Source organism: Periophthalmus magnuspinnatus, chromosome 12 (assembly GCF_009829125.3).
Source record: "Periophthalmus magnuspinnatus isolate fPerMag1 chromosome 12, fPerMag1.2.pri, whole genome shotgun sequence".
Taxonomy (NCBI): Eukaryota; Metazoa; Chordata; class Actinopteri; order Gobiiformes; family Gobiidae; genus Periophthalmus; species Periophthalmus magnuspinnatus.
The window spans coordinates 14,117,860-14,138,853 of NC_047137.1; the positions used below are offsets into that span (position 1 = coordinate 14,117,860).

At 41.6% G+C, this 20,994-nt stretch overlaps 2 protein-coding genes across 2 annotated transcripts in view; one reads left to right on the forward strand and one right to left on the reverse strand.

Moving 5' to 3' along the window:
* Positions 1-887: 887 nt before the first annotated feature.
* ccnb1 (cyclin B1) lies at positions 888-4,092 on the reverse strand. The gene is made up of 9 exons (XM_033976071.2): positions 4,006-4,092; positions 3,508-3,630; positions 3,319-3,417; positions 2,765-2,953; positions 2,180-2,338; positions 1,809-2,045; positions 1,517-1,657; positions 1,286-1,396; positions 888-1,215 (listed from the first exon to the last, which is right to left on the reverse strand). The coding sequence occupies exons 1-9, from the start codon at positions 4,024-4,026 to the stop codon at positions 1,111-1,113; spliced, it is 1,185 nt and encodes a 394-aa protein (XP_033831962.1). The 5' UTR covers positions 4,027-4,092; the 3' UTR covers positions 888-1,110.
* Positions 4,093-7,722: 3,630 nt separating this feature from the next.
* LOC117379563 (growth hormone receptor-like) overlaps positions 7,723-20,994 on the forward strand; it is a 30,797-nt gene continuing 17,525 nt past the window's right edge. Inside the window, exons 1-2 of the mRNA XM_033976278.2 lie at positions 7,723-7,930; positions 9,714-9,900. Coding sequence (XP_033832169.1) covers positions 9,819-9,900 — 82 coding nt within the window. The 5' untranslated portion in view covers positions 7,723-7,930; positions 9,714-9,818. The remainder of the gene's footprint in view (positions 7,931-9,713; positions 9,901-20,994) is intronic.

A 20,994-nucleotide genomic window follows, 5' to 3' on the forward strand; every position in this document is an offset into this window, starting at 1 on the left:
AAATTTACGCAGTGCACCTTTACATGAGACAGACGTGAGAACTGGAGGAGTTTGGGTCCCACAGTTTGAGAAAGGCTGGACTTTAAATCTGCAAGAGGGACAAAGTGAACTAAGAACACAGGTTTTACTCCACACGCGCACATATCTTTGAATTACAAACTACTCAAACTTTAACTTCTTAAAGTCCTTCAAAGTAACACGTGATCAGTCTGAGTAGTGAATCGCTCTTGGCTCAGTCTGTTGAGCTGGACGAGTGTGACCTCTAGTGGCAAGTCGCAGCAGCACAATACAATGTGACGCCCTGCATTTAAAACCATTAAGTTTTATACCAGATGTCCCACCTGAATAAAAACTTGACAAACCCCATTTAATGGCAAGACATCTTTAATATTATATTAATAAAACTCTGCTTAAATGAAAGCGTCACTAAGCATGGATAATACAATGTCTGTTTTAAGAGACCCTCAAATCTGCACTAATGTTTTAAGAGTAAGCAAAGCAGATTCACTCAAAAGCACCACTCCTGTTGTAAACATATTCAAGGGAAGATGCATCATTTTGCAGCTTCCATGGGGAAAGCCCTGCCACACAGTCATTGCTTTGCCATGAACACACATGGCATTAACCTGTAAAGATGCAGGTGATGCAACCAGGCCAAGCTACAAAGCAGAAGAGCCTGTGACACTGCTTTCTGCCATGGACACAAAGGCCCATGGGGCTGCCAATATGGCTCTCATATTGGCAGTACTTTGTACTGGAAAGCCTGAGCTCCAAGATCAAAGTTAGAATTCTTGTTTTTTTTGACAAGACAAACCAATACAGCATCATGGAGCCCTGCAGGTAGCAAACAGAAGGTTATAACCATTAATACAAGAAACAGTGAGAACTGTAGTTCATAAAAATTTAATTAAAAAGACATGCGCATAAAAGTATTGCTGTACATTTTACACAATAAAATACAAGGACCAGGGCAGGCAGTGTAGAATGGCTCATGTGAGGGCCATGTTAGTCCCATCTTTAATCCTCATGTGGGCCATAAAAATTGAAGCACTGCCTCCCCCTTCACAAAAAGTCTGTTGAGTGTCAGTAGCATAGTGGCCAGGAGGGGCCTCACTGAGAGGCTTTAGCAGCAAACTCCTTGACTACAGAACCTTTGAGCTGGGAAATAGTGGCGATCCTCATCTGTTTGGCAGTGGAGTACTTTCCCTTGACTGCCTGTGGACAGAGGCAGGTCAGTCAAATGGAGCAGAAGTACCATTTGACTAAGGCTGTATATTTGACCTACCATGTGCTTTGTCAGCCCATTGTTCACCTTCTCTACATTCTTTGCGATGTGTGCCATGACTGGAACTAGGCTCTCTGCAGTGTACTCCATGTAGTGGACTAGTGTGGCATCCTTCAGACGAGAACAAGAGTCAGCTAATCAAATATCCCAGACCATGGAGCCAAAAAATAAAAAGCTCCCACTCTATATACCATGTTAAATCAATACAACATTGTTCAGTGTAGTACCGACCCATTCTCCGGCATCCAGGATCTTGATGGTCAGAGCGAGTGCTGCACTGGCCACCATGGAGGGAGGGAAGTGCACCATTTCGTAGTCCACCATGGTGAGCTCCAGCAGGTACTTTGCCAGAGTGTGCTGCTCCGCTGTCACCTGACCACAAGGGCAACACATTAGGTCCAATTTCGTTACGATAGGAGTTTCACAATGAGAAGTATCAAACGAAGATTCCATTTTAATACTGAAGAAAGCAGAGTAAAGCATAAACCCAGTATCTGCCTGCAACACAAGACAGTGGCTATACCTCATGGATTTTGGACGCCCTCCGGAGGAACTGCAGAGGTACAGGGCGGCCGAGCTTAAACTTGAGCACACTGAGGATGTTCCTCTCCATGCTGCGGATCTGAGCGGGAGTGTAGGCGTGGTCTGTCACAAAGGCAAAGTCTGAAATCTCAGGAGGGTACATCTCCTCGAATTTAGAGGCCAGAAACATGGCAGTGACCCCAACAAGCTGCAGCTGCTTCTTGGGAACGGGATTGTCCTGTGGCACAAAGTCATGTTAATAGCATGTGAGGGCAAGCATTGAGATGCTGCCATTTTAGAATTAGCATTCAACGTTGAAGATAAGCAAACTAGATAAAGACTGAATTAAAAAAAAAAAAGTTAAGCAGTTACCTGGAGGAAGCGGTCAATGATGGCCACTGTCATGTACATCGTCTCCTGCAGCAGGCGGAATTTGATGCTCACTTGGACCAGCCAGTCGATGAGGATGGCCCTCATGTTGCCGGTCACCTCCTGCCCCTGCAGGAAGTTGGGCCTAACATTCTGCTCAGCCTGGGAAAGTCAAACATTGATTCACATTTTGAAGTATGGGGCACAGTTTACAGGAATTACATGCAAGAGTCATGCATTCGATGATCAAAATGGTTCCTGCCTCCAGCTGCTCAAACTTTAAGCAGTTCAAAGGCCATGTGATTAAGTCAAATTTCTGTAACATTTATAGATCAATATGACTCATGTTAAAAAAGTACCAATTTCTATTGCCTGTTAACTTTAAGCATCATTGCAGGAAATTTAAACATCTGACCATTTAAGTTATAAAAAGAATGTCCCCTTAGCATCGGATGAGGAATTCTTGCGTCAAAGCTCAATTAAAACCAGCCTCGTTTAAAAGGCCACTCAATTTGACAGTCTTCTGTAGTACACCTTTAAAAATGTACAGCTAGTCAAAAAAATAAAGCCAGTTGAGCAGAGACTTGCCTCGAGGACTCTGAGGTACTTGTAGATGTCCTTGACGTACTCGCTGCAGAGCATGGGGTTGTTGAAGTCGTCGGCGTCCACATCCCGGATGGCCGTGTGCAGTATAATGTCAGAGAAGGCCTGGCTGAGGTCTGCAGGCTCACACCCCGAGGTCTCCATGGGGGTGGGGGAAGTGGGCTCCAGGAGGGCCTGATGGGGTGGGGGTTAAACTGTTACTCTACAATGCTTTAGGACATATGAACTCTAGAGCTGTGGTCAGTGAGGTTGTTATACAATCTAAATTTAAAAAAAAAAGATTAGTCAAGTAAAATTACAAGTACAAGGAACAAGAGTAGAAGAGATCTGAGTGAACTAGCTCAAGATTTCATTTGGCCATTATGCAAAAGTCATCTTTGTTTTACATCCATTTCTATAAAGTAATCATTTCCTAGTACAAGTAGTTTATGCATGATGTCCCCAGTCACTTGTGAGTGCAATTTTGGGGTAGCTCCATAGAGAGTCGCAATAGTTTCCACTAATCTGCAACAAGAGCAGCACAACAGTTCTTTACTCACTTTAACCACAGGCTCTGGTTGGACTGGAGCAGGGACATCTTTGGGTTTTGGTTGCTCAGCTGCCTTCTGAACCTTGGTTGTTGCCCTCGTCACCACTTTCTTTGGGTACAAGATAAAAACAGATTTAGTTTCTCCACATTTTCTGGCCGTTTATGCATCTGGAATAACTATACTGTAATCACTTTATACCTTCTTCTGGACCACTGCCTTGCTGTCAGGGATGTTTCCAATCTCACCCAGAGCAGCTCTTGTTTGGAGAGAGGGTGCTGAGGCCTTCACAGGCACATCAGACCGGGTGGAGGCCAGGCGGTTCTGGAGAGAAATGCGGAGAATGGAGTTACTTTCCAAACAAAAGCGTTCAAGTGAGATGGTTTTCCCCCTTAAAATAGATTATACCGTACAAAAATAGTGAAATGTACAAGATCTAGCAGAATTAGGCTCAGTATTTAACCCAGAAAACCATATTCGACATTAGAAGCCATGAGTAAAGATACACTTCCGAGAGCTAGAGCTCTGATCGGCCATTTGCAGAAGAGAAGCACGAGCTCTCTGCACGAGCCCAACACAGGGTACGAGAAGTCCGAAAATTCCATCACAAAATATTTAACAAAAATCATTAAAATCTCGAAATAAGAACGTCTAAAGCCAACCACGCAGAGGTAAAACACATAAAATACAGTCACTTACGCGGGTAACACGGAGAGCCATTATAAAGTGCAATCGCTTCACACAGCGCTCTGCAATAATAAAAGAACGAGGATGTATGGTTAAAGGAAAAAGAGGCTAGGTTTAAATCCTCGCTCTCTGCGCTCTGATTGGCTGGAGCCGGACAGTAGCGGGCCTCTGATTGGTCGAACGCAGCTGATGCGAATGCGTTGCCCAGGCAATCAGGTCAGCTGTGTGACGGCACTTCCTGTTCCGGTGTTCACGTTTTAAAATTACTGCAATGAAATAATAAATCTTCACGGCGCTGCCTAAAAACTGAGTAAAAAGATGAAAAGGTAAGCCTATTTGTTTCATTTTTGTATTCATAGATAGAAAGGCTAGTGTCAGTAACAAAAATACATTACGTTCTTGGTTCTTGAATGCTATAATCATTGACGTGAAAAAGAAAATAATAAATACAATACAATACAGTACGATACAAAATAACAAAATGCATTCATTAATTCATTAATTATTAATTTAGCAACAGTTGTATTCCAAATAATTTCAAAAGGCAGGCTGAAGTGACCTTTTTAGACCAGAAGAGGGCCACTGCACTGGGAACAACGATCAACTCTCCTAAAAAAAACAATGTGTGCATCAAGTGAATGAAACTATAGTAAAAAAAAAATAAAGAATAAAATTAAGGCATACTTTATTATGCATTCATTTACTCAGTCACTGCTGGCTAAACTAAATATTTTAAAAGTCCATGCAGATTGAACTTTTTTGGAACTCATGATGTCATTTTGCACATAAATTCAGTTCAGTTCACAGTTTACAGCAACAATGCTTCACACACATATACATATACACACACACATATATATATATATACGTATACTGTATGTATATATACATATATATATACTGTATGTATATACTGTATGTATATACTGTATGTATATACTGTATATATATATATATACATACATACATACATACATACATACATACATACATACATACATACATACATACATACATACATACATACATACATACATACATACATACAGTATGTATATATATATATATATACTGTATGTATATATACATATATATACGTATACTATACTATATATATATATATAGTATAGTATACATATATATATATATATATATATATATATATATATATATATATATATATATACACACACACACACACCAACAGAGCCTTGTTCTCACCTCTCACCCATTTCCGTCTTGTTCCAGTACCAGACCCTGTCTTCTCTCTGTTTCTGTGGGCATATTTTTAGGATGAGCTCTAGAGCCATCAGGCAGCAGATTCATGTAAACTTTGATTGTGAAAGAGCTGCGTTATGCAAGACAACAATAGTGCTGCTGTTATTAAACCAGATTAAATAAACCAGGACTAAATCCCAACTGAACCCCATGCAGGTCAGGTTTGGTTCATCAGGATTTCGGTGAAGTTAAGTTGCTTGTGTTTGAAACTTGCTCAACATACATGTCAAAACGTGAACATTGGGGACTAGCTTAGTTCTGGTTTAGCCAGTCTTCATTTGGACCTGTTTTAGTCGGGGTTCATTCCTCCTGACTTGGCTCCTATTTTAGACCTGGGGGAGTCAAAGTTAATCCAATGTTATGTATACTCCTGTTCAGTCTGTGGTTTAGGCAGTCCTGCTTCAGACCTGGTTTAGGATATATTTAGTCCTGGTTCAGTCCTGGTTTAGTCCTTGTTTGGACCTGGATTAGTCTGATTTTAAACCTGGTTTAGTCCTGCTTCTGACCTTGTTCAGACCTGCTTCAGACTTGGTTCAGTCTGGTTTACTCCGTGTTTAGTCCCTGTTCAAATTTGGTTTAGTCTGGGTTTAGTCCTTGTTCAGATCTGGTTTACTCCGGGTTTAGTCCTTGTTCAGATATGGTTTAGTCTGGGTTTAGTCTGGGTTCAGTCCTTGTTCAGATCTGGTTTATTCTGGGTTTAGTCTGGGTTTACTCTGGGTTTACTCCGGGTTTAGTCCTTGTTCAGATCTGGTTTACTCCGGGTTTAGTCCTTGTTCAGATATGGTTTAGTCTGGGTTTAGTCTGGGTTCAGTCCTTGTTCAGATCTGGTTTAGTCTGGGTTTGGTCCTTGTTCAGATCTGGTTTAGTCTGGGTTTAGTCCTCTTAATTCAGACCTGGTTCGGTCTGGGTTAATACAAAGTGAGTGTCTCTTGAATCAGAACATACCAGGAGCATGTTTATGGAGCATGTTACGTAAGAGCCACATGAGCCAGAGTCATCTCCAGGAAGAGCCTCCCTGGGCCTGACCCACACATGTATGTTCTCTTATCAACATCTCAGAAGAATCTTAATGTGTTGTTCTACACAACAGAAAAGGGCTGGCGTGACCTTATACATGTATATGCTCATAAAAAAGTCAAATGCAGATGTTTTGACCAGAGATACTACCAAGTTGTGTCCAAGCTGTGTCCAAAAGTCACCAATTAACAGTCAAAGTCACTAAAAATAGTTTTGGCACAATAGGCCTATAGCTGTAGTCGTCTCTGCAGCTATGGAGGTAAAAATAAATACAAATAGGCCTAATGGTGACCCAGGTTTTGTAAAATTAGCACGTCAGAAAGTAGAGACCTGCTTTAGTCTGTGTTTAGTCCTGGTCCAGACCTGGTTCAGTCCTGGTTCAGTCCTGGTTCAGTCCTGGTTCAGACCTGGTTCAGACCTGGTTCAGACCTGGTTTAGGGTTAAGACTTAGTTTAGTCCTGGTTTAGTCCTGGTTCAGACCTGGGTTAATCCTGGTTTAGTCCTGGTTCAGGGTCAAGACTTAGTTTGGTCCTGGTTTAGTCGTGGTTTAGTCCTGGTTTAGTCCTGGTTTAGTCCTGCTTTACTCTGTGTTTAGTCTTGTTTCAGACCTGGTTTAGTCCTGGTTTAGGGTTAAGACTTAGTTTAGTCCTGCTTTACTCTGTGTTTAGTCCTGGTTCAGTCCTGGTTCAGTCCTGGTTCAGTCCTGGTTCAGTCCTGGTTCAGACCTGGTTCAGACCTGGTTCAGACCTGGTTTAGGGTTAAGACTTAGTTTAGTCCTGGTTTAGTCCTGGTTCAGACCTGGGTTAATCCTGGTTTAGTCCTGGTTCAGGGTCAAGACTTAGTTTGGTCCTGGTTTAGTCGTGGTTTAGTCCTGGTTTAGTCCTGGTTTAGTCCTGCTTTACTCTGTGTTTAGTCCTGGTTCAGACCTGGTTCAGACCTGGGTTAGTCCTGGTTTAGTCCTGGTTCAGGGTCAAGACTTAGTTTGGTCCTGGTTCAGACCTGGTTCAGACCTGGTTTAGTCCTGGTTTAGTCCTGGTTTAGTCCTGGTTTAGTCCTGGTTCAGGGTTAAGACTTAGTTTAGTCCTGGTTTAGTCCAGGTTTAGTCCTGGTTCAGGGTTAAAACTTAGTTTAGTCCTGGTTTAGTCCTGGTTTAGTCCTGGTTCAGGGTTAAGACTTAGTTTAGTCCTGCTTTACTCTGTGTTTAGTCCTGGTTAAGACCTGGTTCAGTCTGTGTTTATTCCTGCTTCAGTCTGTGTTTAGTCCAGGTTTATTTAGATGAATTAACACGCTTGAACAGCACAGCCTGTTCTGTCTCTGTGGCCTTGTACATTTGGGCTCCTGTTAATCTATGCCACTGCCGACAGGTGGCGCCATCATCCCTCTGCCTGGCTCATACACGGGGTAGTGCAGCGGAGAGTCCTGCCCACGCTCCTGCCTCTGCTCCCAAAACCATGGACCAACCAGCGACCCAAGTCCGGAGAAGACAGCGGTGTTCCTCGACAGCTGTGCGCGCCCTGACTGCGCTCTCTCCCGGACTGCGCACGCCCGAGGACCCGGTGCGCTGGAGCCACGGTGCACTCTGCTCTGGAGCACTTAGGCACGGGGCTCGTGTTTCCAAAGCTGTGGAGGAGCAGATAATACGGTGAGTTACATTACCGGATCAAGCAACACATTCCAAGTCAAATGCGTCCTAAACATGGCAAAGGCGCGCGGAACAAACAAACTTGACGTCAGTTTTTATAAGATGAGAAGTGGCCTGAGGAACATTTAACCAAACTTAACCTTTAGTGGAATATTCCTTGTGTTAAGTGACTTTTTATATCTTTGAAACGCAAACGCTGTTGGGCCAGTGTCTGCTGCGTAAAGGGGACAGTTATTACCCTTGTTGTTGTGAGTCTTCAGTGATTTGGCGCTTTGTGGAGGAGGATAGCTCATAACTCTGCTGCATTTTGTGATTTCCAGGACAAATAAGACCGAATATACCTCGTTTTACTGCTTCATCTGGCAATTAGTCACTTTAATCCCTGAAAAGTAGCGGTTAACTAGATCTAATGACTTTTTTGTTTTGGTTGTAAAGTCCTTGTCCTCCATCTGAAACTATGAGATCATTACAGTCTACAACATAAACTCTTCCATTCATGTTGTTTTCTATGGACTGTCACTATGGCTGTTTTTTCCATCTGTTTATTCTTCAAAACACCCATGTCATTTTTCCCAGAATTCACACTCTCCAGCTCAGTAAGCCCTGTCCTTAAGCTAATTCCATGTATTTATTATATTGGTCTAATGTAGGAAGCACAGCCCCTCCCCTCCTCTCCTCTGGTTCTGTTTACTTTGGGTCTAATTGTCTGCAGTTCCGGCTCTAAACGGACATTTTGATAAGCTCTATCTGAGTCTAACTGCCTCTCTCCACCTCTCTCTTTCTTGTCTCCCTGCCTCCCACCCCCTTCTCTCTTTCTCTCTTACTGCCTCTTTCGCAACCTCACTCTCTCTTTTCCCCTCTTCCTTTCTCACACATGGTCTCTCTCTCTCCCCCTCCCTGTCTCTCTCATGCTCCTTCTCTCCCTCGCTCACAACTCTCTCTCCCCTTTCCCATCTTTCCTCACCTTCCCTCCCGCTCGCACTCTCTCACACGCTCCCTCCCCCCCTTCCCCTCACACTAATTTTCTCTCTCCACCTGTCTCTCACGCTCCCTCTCCCTCATACTCCCCCTCTTTGCCTAACCCCCCCTCTCTCACACTCCCTTTCTCCCACACTGACCCCTTTCTCTCACACTCCCCCGCTCTCCCCTCTCTCTCACACTCCCTCTCTCTCTCTCCCTCTCACACACTCTCTCTCCTCCCTTCCCCTCATACTCACTTGTTCTCTCTCACTTCATCTCTCCCCCTTTTCTCTCTCTATTCCTCTCACACACTCTCTCTCCTTTTGCCTCACACTCACTTACTCTCTCTCCCTCCCTCTCATACTCCCTCTCTCTCTCTCGCACTCCCCCTCTTCTCACACTCTCTCCCCCATCTCTCTCTCACACTCTCTCTCTCGCACTCCTCCCCTTCTCACACTGTCTCTCTCTCCCCCATCTCTCTCTCACACTCCCCCTCTTCTCACACTCTCTCTGTCTTTCGCACTCCCCTTCTCACACTCTCTCTCTCGCACTCTTCTCTTTTCAAACGCCCCCTCTCCCCCGTCTCTCTCACACTCTCTCTCCTCCCTATCCCTCACACTCGCTTACTCTCCCTCACTCCCTCTCTCCCCCTCTTTCTCCTTTCCCTCTCTCTCCCTCTCTTTCTCTTCACCTCCTGCTCTCACACTTCCTCCCTCCCTCTCTCCCTCTCACACTCTCTCTCTCCCTCTTTCCCTCCCTCTCTGCCTCTCTTTCTCTTCACCTCTGGCTCTCACACTCTCTCCCTCCCTCTCTCCCTCTGTAGGAGTGGTCAGTGCTCTGTGGACATTCTATCCTGCACTCTGGACTTAGGACCATCTCTGGACACACTTCCCAGACTGGACACACATTTCCAGACCCAAGGTCCAACATGGCTTTTCCCAAATCCTCCCAAATCCTGCTTTTGTCCATCTGTTTCACCATCGCCGCCTCGGACAACACCGCAAAACCAAGTACGTGCTCTACTCTTTTCCTAAACTAAAATCTTCCAAAAATATCCTTTAATTGTAAGATCTGGGGATGTTGATCCGGTTGTGGAAAAATTTTAGGATTGGTGACTGGTTTGTGGTTTGGTAGCTTTGTGGTTAGTCCTGGAGTTGCCTGTGCTTTCTAGGAAAAAAAGTCTTGCACAAGGCACTAGGAACTCACGTTGCAATGTGTTCCCAATAACTCTCCTCCTGCAGCCAGCTCGCCTGCTGTACAGACTGTTCCCCAAACTGTTCCTTGCACCAAAGGAATCGCACTTTTCCGAAGGCTTTTCCAGCAGCATCATGTTACTCCCACTTCAGTAATATTTTAAATGACGTTACAGTACTCTTACTTGAGTAACTCTTCCCACTGTGAGTAAATCTACAAGTGACAAAAGCTTTATGTCGACGATATTAACGAGGGCGGAATTTCTGGAGCGTTCTGCCGTGTTATAACGTTATTCCCTGATCATTTTAGATGTCATTCATGCAGGTTTGCGCAATTTGAGACGTTTCCCATGGCACTTTTCAGACATTTGAACAGTTTTGTTGAAAATCCCAGAGTTTGTGGTTTATTTAATGTTTTGTCCTTCAAATTACATTCACTTCAAATTTAAAATCAGTTACTTTTACTTAGTCTTAGTAGTAGTAGTAGTAGTAGTTTTCCCAAATACGTTTTCACTCTTGGACCTCTGCTGTGTACTTCTACTTGAGTAATTTTATTTTGAAGTTGCCTCATTGGACATATACAGATGTGTTGTTGCACGGTGAGTTTGTTCATGCTCAGGTTGGATCTAGACCTGTCACAATAACACTTTTTTTTTTTTTACTTTTTTTTTTATTAATTTTTAGAAACGCAACAAGTAACAACAATGTAAATCCGAACAACACAACAAAAATCTGGAGCTGCAGGTTCTCATTTATACATGCGTTTGGTAATGACATTTAAATGCACCATGTTATTTAACTAGTATTTATTCCCTTTCATTTTAAGATTATACGTTATTCTTTTCATCACTGAGATACTCTCCACAATCCTAATCCAGCATCTGTTTGTAACCAACTCTTTATAATTCCCTTCTTAGACGCAGCTAGGAAAGTTTAACAAATAACACATTTTGAAGTTCTATTTATCGCTGAAGTAAATATAGACGATAGACGACTGACACAACAACCCAAGAGCAGATTTAAACCACAAAAACTATACTTAATCTGTGATATTGTTTAAAAAAAAAGCACGAGATGTAATAAATAAACAGCAGAATGAAACACTATAGTCGTAGAAGTTAATAATTCAATGTTTTGCGGCTTATATCTCATCATATAGGCCAAAAAAACCCCAAAAAAATTCCCAGTAGCGCCAAGAAACTGTACACACGATAAATACTGACCTCCAAAAATACAGCTCCATCTTTGATACAGTGAATGAAAAGTCGATTAGTCTTTATCGTGAGGATCTGTTTGGATCTACTCTTCCATTTTATGCTTTATATTTCATTTTAGTATCCAACGGAAATATGTACTTTAGTGTCTTTTCTCACATTATTTCCACCAAATAATCAGGTATCCCCAGTTTCACTTTTGTTTTTGCTACTGCTGCACATCGCCTCAGGTTTGTGAAGTTGCTGTGTACAGTTTTGTATCATGTTTTTGTGTATTTATGGAGAATTGTCGCGTGGGAGCGTGGGTGACGTAGGCTTGTGGGCGGAGCGTTGCGCAGAATCTTACAGCTAAACGTAAGGAGGGTTTGAATAGGGCCCTGGAGAGATGGCTAAATTGCTGAAACATGCACAGATGGCGTTTAAAACCTCTTCAGGCGTGTTTTTGATGAGGGAACAATGTTATAACATGGTAGAACGCTCCAAAAAGATTCAAGATTCATGTTATTAGTACATTTATGGATGGATGGATGGATGGAGGAAATTCACGCTTTGTTGTAATTGGTTGAATCCAGCTAACACCAGCAGGAGAAGTGGGTGGAAAAATGTGTCTGTGTTTGAATTTGAATTATGCTAAATCAGCTCGGAGCATTTTACCATATTATAGTCTTGTTCCCAGCACTACAACTTCACAAACCTGATGCGATGTGCAGTAGTTTCATTAGCAGGACGCATGCTGATTGTGTTGTGACAGCGCTCTGAAAGGGGGAGTGACTTAGCGCAGAGAGCAAAGAGAGGGGAGACTCAGAGTATCAAAAAGGAAAGTGAAATTTATAAAACATGTTATGATGTTTTCTGCAAATATATCATTTTCAATAATATGTTATAAAATATGTTATGTGTTAGCAGTTATTATCACATAGAAGTAAAATACCTCCTCTTTAATACTCCAGAAGTAAAATACCTCCTCTTTAATACCCCACAGAAGTAAAATACCTCCTCTTTAATACCCCATAGAAGTAAAATACCCCCTCTTTAATACCCCATAGAAGTAAAATACCCCCTCTTTAATACCCCATAGATGTAAAATACCCCCTCTTTAATACCCCATAGTAGTAAAATACCTCCTCTTTAATATCCCAGAAGTAAAATACCCCCTCTTTAATACCCCATAGTAGTAAAATACCTCCTCTTTAATACCCCATAGTAGTAAAATACCCCCTCTTTAATACCCCATAGATGTAAAATACCCCCTCTTTAATACCACATAGAGGTAAAATACCTCCTCTTTAATATCCCAGAAGTAAAATACCCCCTCTTTAATACCACATAGAGGTAAAATACCTCCTCTTTAATATCCCAGAAGTAAAATACCCCCTCTTTAATACCCCATAGATGTAAAATACCTCCTCTTTAATATCCCAGAAGTAAAATACCTCCTCTTTAATACCCCATAGATGTAAAATACCTCCTCTTTAATATCCCAGAAGTAAAATACCCACTCTTTAATACCCCATAGTAGTAAAATACCTCCTCTTTAATACCCCATAGTAGTAAAATACCTCCTCTTTAATACTCCATAGTAGTAAAATACCTCCTCTTTAATACCCCATAGATGTAAAATACCTCCTCTTTAATACCACATAGTAGTAAAATACCTCCTCTTTGAGCGTAGCATATTTTCCAGAAAGTATGAAGGCCTAAACAGATCGACTGTCAGAGGAGTATCACCATATGTTCCAGCCTCGCTCCACTGCCTGATTTATTTTCAAAGAACAATTTCAATGTATATGAACAGCGTGTTATGTCCCTTATGTTTTATTCAGTGTTCAAGCCGTGACTGTGGCTATAGCAATCATTCAGCTGTTGATTATTAGCCTAGATGATCAATATTTATAGTTTTCCAAGAAAGTCCTTTTTCAGAACCGCTGTTTGCCTGCTGTTTCTGTGAAGGACAACAAACAAACTGTACGATGTGTCCAGGTGGAATCTTATCAAACGAATATGGTCGACGGGAGTTTTGGAGTTGGACTTTCCTGACTGGTTTTATAATCGCTTTACATGTGGATAATGAGGAAGTAAAACGGTAAGAAAGGGCATCTGGTGCAAAGTCTGTCCAGGGAATATATGATGTTTTTGTAGTTTCTTGTAGTAGTAGTAGTAGTAGTCAGGACAGTATAAATAGTAATAAATTTAAGATGAGCAATAGTTTTTCTGTCTCAAATGCGAAAATTCAATATTTAGCCGCAGTGTTTTATTGTTGAGCTACCTGGAAAAGGCAGAAAGGTCAAAGGTCAAACCGATTTCTGTGAGAGGAGGGCACGAGCCATATTGATATTTTTGAAGCCTGCGTATTTGTCACAAAAGCAAGTCAAATATCACGTATTGACTTAGGCTGAAGCAAATTGGACCACTAACTGAGAGCTCGGCTGACCCCTTTCGCTCTAAATATAACCCTTGAGTCGCGGTGTTGTGTGCGTGCGTGTGCGTTAAGATACACTTTGCGATCTCCAGGTCTTGGTCAGGATTCATTTGCCGAACCTAAAACCTTGTCGCTGTGAGATGTACCACCGTGTTTGTTTGCACGTGCGGCGCTCTGGAGCCTGCCCGCTTGTCTTGTAGTGTCCACAGAGGGCGCCGTCGTGTTGCTCTGAGGGTCTGAGGGCATGAGGGTCCTCCAGCGTGAGGGTCCTTCTGTGTGAGACAATAGGATGTGTATGTGGAGAGGCTCTCGTGGAGTCCAGCCCACACCACATTTACATACACCCCAGAGCGCAGACTGAAGAGCTCTTGTGTCTGTTTTTCTCCTCACTCTTTTGGACTTTTTGTCAGGACACAAAAAGTCCACAAATATAAGTGTTTTTAATCCAAAAGATAGACTCAAGCATGGGTCTATAAGCATTTTACATTCAGCATTACAGACTTAAATGGGTGTATCTGTCTTAAAATGTGAAAAATACAACTTTTTTTTCATTTTAAACGATTTGAAAACAAGAGACAGCCAAGAGAGTCCGTGCATTAGCGCTGGAGCTCGGCATAGATGCTGTCAGGCGTGGACTATGTGAGGATCTAGTTGTATTTTAGTTCTGAAACAAACTAGAGGAGGAGTGGTTCAGTGAGAGAAGTTTGCCTGTTTGAGCCTCTGCTGTGACCATGTGCTCCGTTTCTGAGGGAAGACGTTTCACTGCTCATCCAAGCTGCTTAAATATTTACATTTATTTCAATATTCGCATTCCTTTTTGACAATAATCAGAAAATAAGCATGTGATGTTATGTTTATTCTGTATCAGCTGCGTTGGCATTGGTTTAACCTGGACAAAAGGATGTTCAATGCAAAATGTTTGGTAAATAAGAAGCATTCTGAATATTGAACTGACTTCAGATCACTCACATGTTTCTACAGTAAGAGCGTTATCGTCTTCGCCATTTTGCCTCCAGTCACATAGAATTTTAAAGAAGTTGAAATAAAAGTGTTTCAATATTTCATTCAGATGGAGCTGATGAAATTACTTTTGTCAATGTGGAGATTTTTGGTGCGATGTATTTATTTATTTTATTTTATTGTATTTTAATAAATCCAAAACAATACAAAAAAAACCTGCATTTTTGCTGTCGCCTTTCCACAGATCTGGACTCTCATTTATAAAATGTGTGCACATATGAACTAAACACAAACTTCCACAAACCTCCTCACTTCTCGTTTCTTTTATAGATCACAAACTTCATGTGGAAAGGCACATAGGTGTATTTGTATGTAGACACGCTTCATACATGACACACCTGACCTGTAACTTACCCTGATGACGTCACCTGCTTGTCTCCATGGAGAGTTTTTATGCCACACTGTGGAACATTCCAGGAATAGCAACAGCGTCATCTGAAAAATGTAATACACAACATTTAATGCAAATGCAAGGACAATTCATGCGGAAGGAACACTTAAGTTTAAATCTTCATGTGAATTCCTGACGTCAGCTGTATATTTACATTTAATCAGAACGTCCTTCCTGCCTTTGTTTTACTGTAATTCCTCATGTGGCTTTAGATCTTATAAGACTCTGTTCTATAGCAACAGTGCAGTGTGAAACATTTTGGAATTACAAATCAACAGTGTGGTTATTATCATCATGATGCTTGTATCAACTGTCAGTCCAGAGTAAAGGAGACATGCAAAATCAGCTTTTAAGAGCTTTAAATCATGTTAGAGGGTTTCCTCTCATAATTAACCCACTTGAAGTTGTTCTGTGCTGACTCATCAATGTCAGAAAACAGAATTCTCTCCAGGTTGGAGTCAGCAATGTTACAAGGCTGATTGTTGACCCAGAGGCAGCAGGGGGCAACATTGGTACTGAGGACTGCGTCCGGCAGCGCCGTCCGACAGCGCCGTCCGGCAGCGCCGTCCGACAACACTTTTGTTGTTGCAATGACATCAGAAGACCCGATTGTTTGATTATGTTTTTCAGTTTTGACATTTAAACTGAACAAAATGTAATAAAGTACAGTGTGCCGTATTATAACAAAAGCATAATGTCTTAATAGGGCAGTGTGTCTGGGCAGGTGCTGGGTAATAAGAGGAGTAATCGGGTCAGGGCTCAGTCTGAGGAGTGCTGATGGCCTTTAAAGGGCATTAGCTGAGAGCTGCTTCCTGTGTGTGAGGATGCACACACTGTGCTTACTGACAGATCAACTTCAGAGCACAAAGACTCAGGACTAACACTGAGCATGTGCAGTTTGAGGTGCAAACTGGAATATGAAGAAGTGCACTTTGAATAATCACACCGCAAGTCCGTCAGGCTGCAGTTATTCAGGTTTTTATCACAGAAGAGGGGCAAATTATTATCTACGTTGCTGTTTTGAAGATCACTGGTGTCAGAGCTGCTCCTGTCCCACTGTGGAGTTGCCGACCTCAGTCCGATCTACGCAGTCTGTGTTGAAAGTTAAAGTGCTTGGATCACGGTGTGTGAAAAGGACTAACCCAAAAACCACTGTACACCTCCCCACACGTGTCATAGAGCCTGTGGACAAACGTGTGGGTCTTCCAGGAAACAGCTGTGGACAGGAGAGGACATGTTCTGAGGACTGACCTCATTATTACCCACCATGCACTGAGGCTTGCGCCTAAGCCAGTACCAGGAAGAAGGACAGAGAGCCATGCTGCTCCACAGGGAGGAAGAGCAGAGCGGCTAAAAGTCAATCCACTGAGCTGCAGGAAGAGACAAGACAAAAGAAAAATCTAAGGCTTAGTCTTATCAAACACCCCAAAAACTGAGAATGAACAAATAATTCTTAGCAATAATGATAATTCTTACTCATTCAAATCAGTTTTGTTTTAATAATCAACAATGTGAAGGCTCCAGGTGTGTCTTATATGGTGTTTAATCTGCGACATACATGACACACTCTCTTCCTTGACATTATTTTCAGAGAAGTGAACAATAATGTATTTAATGAGCCTTTACTGCATTACAAGATCCAGCAGCATTTGACCTGTGTACACTGAAGTTTTTGTTTGCCTCTCTGAGTGAGAAGAGATAAAACTGCAGTTGCAGGCTGCACCCTTCTCCCGTCACTATACTAAACCAATTTACAGTAAACTAAACCACTATAAGCCCCATAGGCTTATGCTTTATGAATGGCAGGCGTATAACAATGTTATGAACTGCTCCTGGTTTAAAAAGCAGCCTCCATGGTGATTTTCATTACATTCAGTTAGAATAGTAATCATCCAAAGAGAAAAAGAGAAAAAAAGAGAAATTAGCCCTAAAATGACTGCTCTCCTCACCTCCTCCATGTTCCGCTGCATGGCCTCAACACGTGCGTTCTCTGGCTGCACATGTGTGTGGGGCTGTGTAAAGAGCACGCTGCAGTTGAGTTCTGCTGTTTATAACTGGGGTCAGAAAATCCTGAACTACAGCTAAAACTGAGCTCATGAAATTCTCCCAATCTCCCAGTCACCCAGACCCACGGCCTACCCAGAGACAAGAGCAGGATGTGCACGTGCAGGTGCACGTACAGGTGCATTAAAGGCTCACAGACCTTTATGATTTATGAGAAATAAATATGGGTTGGCCTCATGCAGTGGCTCTGTGTCATTCTCTGTTTCTCTGTCGACCATTTAAACTGTGGCAGGCCCGGTGCCTCAGTGCTTAGTCAGCAGGTGCATGTTCTCCTGGTGTAAAATATGCACGTTTACCTAAGTCTGTATTTTTATATATACGGATATCAGTCTGGTCCTCACACTGTCTGACACACCTCGAGCCAGGCTTAAACATGCTGTCCTATCATTTTGAACAAAACCAAATCTCTCTCGCCTCAGATGAAGAGCATTTAGTGCTTTGTTCTTTGATTGCAGAAACCAGCTACGTTTTTCAGTCCCCCGTGATATTTTTTTCTTTCTTTTTTTCACGCAGCCATATTTCTCTTGATACAGTGTGTCTGATTGGCTAATCCACCTGTCAATCACGCCCATCTGTGTGTATGTGTGTGTGTATGTATGTAGGGGTGTGTGTGTATGTGGCAGTATCAGGTGGATGTTTGTGCCTCTGTGGTCAGGAGTAAACAGGTTATTTATATCAGAGCAGTCTTTCCCTGAAGTGCTCTCTCAGCAGCAGCAGCGCCAACAGCCACAATTACACACACACACACGCACACATATACACACACACATATACACGCACACACACTCAGAAGCATGGAGCTACTCCGAGGAAACATCAATGACATGGATCACCCTCCTGTAGACGATAATCATAAATACCACTTCAAAATATGAGAGCTGGGGGTTAATATTTATCGTGGGAACTTATTCTTTGGACTAGTGGGGAACTTTTTGTAATTTTGTGTACTTTTGTGTAGATTTGAGCTGTAGAAGATTAAATAAATAACTTCTTCTACTCAATAAGTGTTTAATTTATTCATTACAGGTCATGTTCTTTAGCAATACTTTACTTTATAGAATAGTTTTGTGGGTTTTCATGTCACTGGTATAATGGTTTTTAATATTACCATTTATTGTCTATATTTTCTTCAGCAATATATCATACTTAATACAAAATGTGTTATCATGACAGGCCCAGACTCAAAGTGAAACAGTCTGAAGTCACGTAGTCCACCCAAAACATTACATTTATTATACATTTCTGACAAGTACTGCAACTGAGATTACGTTTACGGCTTATGTTTTAATAATAGGATTCTGTTCAAAGTTCATATCAGGTTGTAGTGAATTGTTTTGTATCGTGTTTTTGTGTATTTATGGGAAACTGCTGTGGGTTTGTGTGCCGAGCTTTGGACAGAATCATACTTTTAGCCTTAAAGAGAGTTTGAATAGGGCCCTGGAGAGATTGCTAAACGACTCAAACATGCATGGATGATATCTAAAACTCATCATTTGTGATTTGATTCTGATTCATCTTGCAGCCTTGCTCCAAATGTCTTGAATTCAGAATAATCCGTGTTTGTTATGGAGCCCTGAAGTGATGAAACTATTGTCTGATTCACACAGTGGGTTGTTTGCAGAATTCAGTGTAAGAATCTGGAATGTGCTGATGTGATGTGTCTCTGTGTGTGTTTGTGTGTGTGGAGGTGAGCTGTATCACATTGTGGGAACTGAAGTCTGTGTCCTGGAAGAGTAGATCACAGTTTAAAGTTAAAATCCTGGCATTTTTCCCATGTGCTTGTGCAAAATTTGTCTTGCCGCAGTACGGATATATCGTTGAAGCAGCTCTTGACGTCAGATCGAGTCTCGTGTGTACTGTCTGCGTCTGATTATAACGTGTTTTATTGTCCGGGAATCAGTGCGCGTTAGCATGCTAGTTGCTGTTCCCTCATCGTAAGCTTCTTCAGAGTTATATTTCGATTAATGCATTTTTTTTTTTTACATTTGAGGCTTCAATGCTTTAAAAATCTGAGACTTCACTTACCCCCTTTCTTGGCCCGCAGCAGATTCAGGGTCATAGACATGTAAATGAAAATCTGCTGCTTGTTATTGTGAAATGCCAGTATGAAAACGCGGAAGTGGTATTTTACTTCTATGGCATATTAACTGCTAACACTTAACATATTTAGACCACCGTGTTACCTTTTATTGTTTTGAAAATGCTACATTCACCGAAAACAATGTATTAACTTTTGTTGATCACGCTCTTACTCTCCCCTCTCCTTGCTCCGTATGCTAAGTCACTCCCCCTTTAGAGCACACGTCACATTAAGTTTGTCAAGTTGCTGTGTACAGTTTTAGATCATGTTTTTGTATATTTATGGGGAATTGTCGTGTGGGAGCATGGGTGACGTAGGCTTGAGGGCGGACAGAATAGTACAGCTAACCATAAGAGGGTTCAAAATAGGGTCCGAGAGAGATCAATAGATTACTCAAACCTGCATAAATGTCACATAAAACTTCTTCAGGCATGTTTTTGACGGGGGAATAATGTTGTAACCTGGTAGAAAGCTCCAAAAATCCCTCTTTAAGCTGTTTTAGATCAACATTTCTGTTTTAAAAGGAACAAAATGTAAAATCACTATTAATATTACGACTTGGCTCATGGTGAATCTGTCGTTATGGCCTCAAAAGCCCTCTGTAATTGCTGTTTTCTAAAAGTGACTCAGATAAAGCTGAAGTGAAGCTACTTGAGGTCCTCCTGATCGAGTCCACTTACAGACAAAATGTGTTTTCCATGAACCATAAAAGCACTTCTGTCAGTTCGAGGCATGTTTGAGAGTCAGACCAGACCACAGACCAGATCACTATTATTCCAATGATGATTAATTCATTACCTATTTAATTAGTTTCGATTAATAGATAACTTTTTCAGTCCTAGTTAATATTTAATATATTATATATATTATTTGTTTGTGTTTATTGCGCTGGAAAACATGCTTGTCTGAGTCTCCATGTAAATGTTGTTCCTTTTACTATAATATTCCACAGTATGGCTGAAAATGTATCTTATCTCCATGGAGACTGTTCCAAAGTATGGGTTTAACTTTCTATTTCCATGTAATTATGCAGGTGATGTGCCAGCTCCAGAAAGTTACACGCTGTACCTAAGATATGGGTTATATATGCTGCAAATGGCAGATTTTTATGTTTTTGTCATTCTGACTTGGTAGAAGACAGACATAAACAGACATAAACAGACATAAACAGACATAAACAGACATAAACAGACATACTGGGCCGATATTTGGACTTTGTATCGGCTTTGGGCCTTAAATCTCCAGCACAGTCCGATATTTTGTTTTGGTCAATCTGCTGCCTAAACATTAAACACAACACTTTAATACAAAGAGATAACTGCAAAAAATGTGACTACGCAGCTCTCTTTTGGGTTTGTGGTAAGAAAAGGCTTGGAGGAGTTTGTAGTAAATTTACATTACATAATTTGGGGAGCAGCAGAGGCTTGAAAATACGCAAATAAAGATTGTGCAATCACAAATCACTCCAGATATAACTTTGAGAGGGAAAAAGAGAAGGAGAAACACCAATAACATGATTAAAAGCTTTGAAAAGTCAACTTTACAGCATAGGTCTGCTTTAAAGCTACAGTATGTAACTTTCTAACCACAATAGAGACCAAAATAAAAGTTTGTTCTTGTTTGTTTTGTTTTTTTTATTTCATTTTGGTTGCATTTTGGTTTCATTGAGTTCCCCCTGAGTCTGAGCGGGCTTGCATCTCCACAAACCTGACTCTTATTTGTC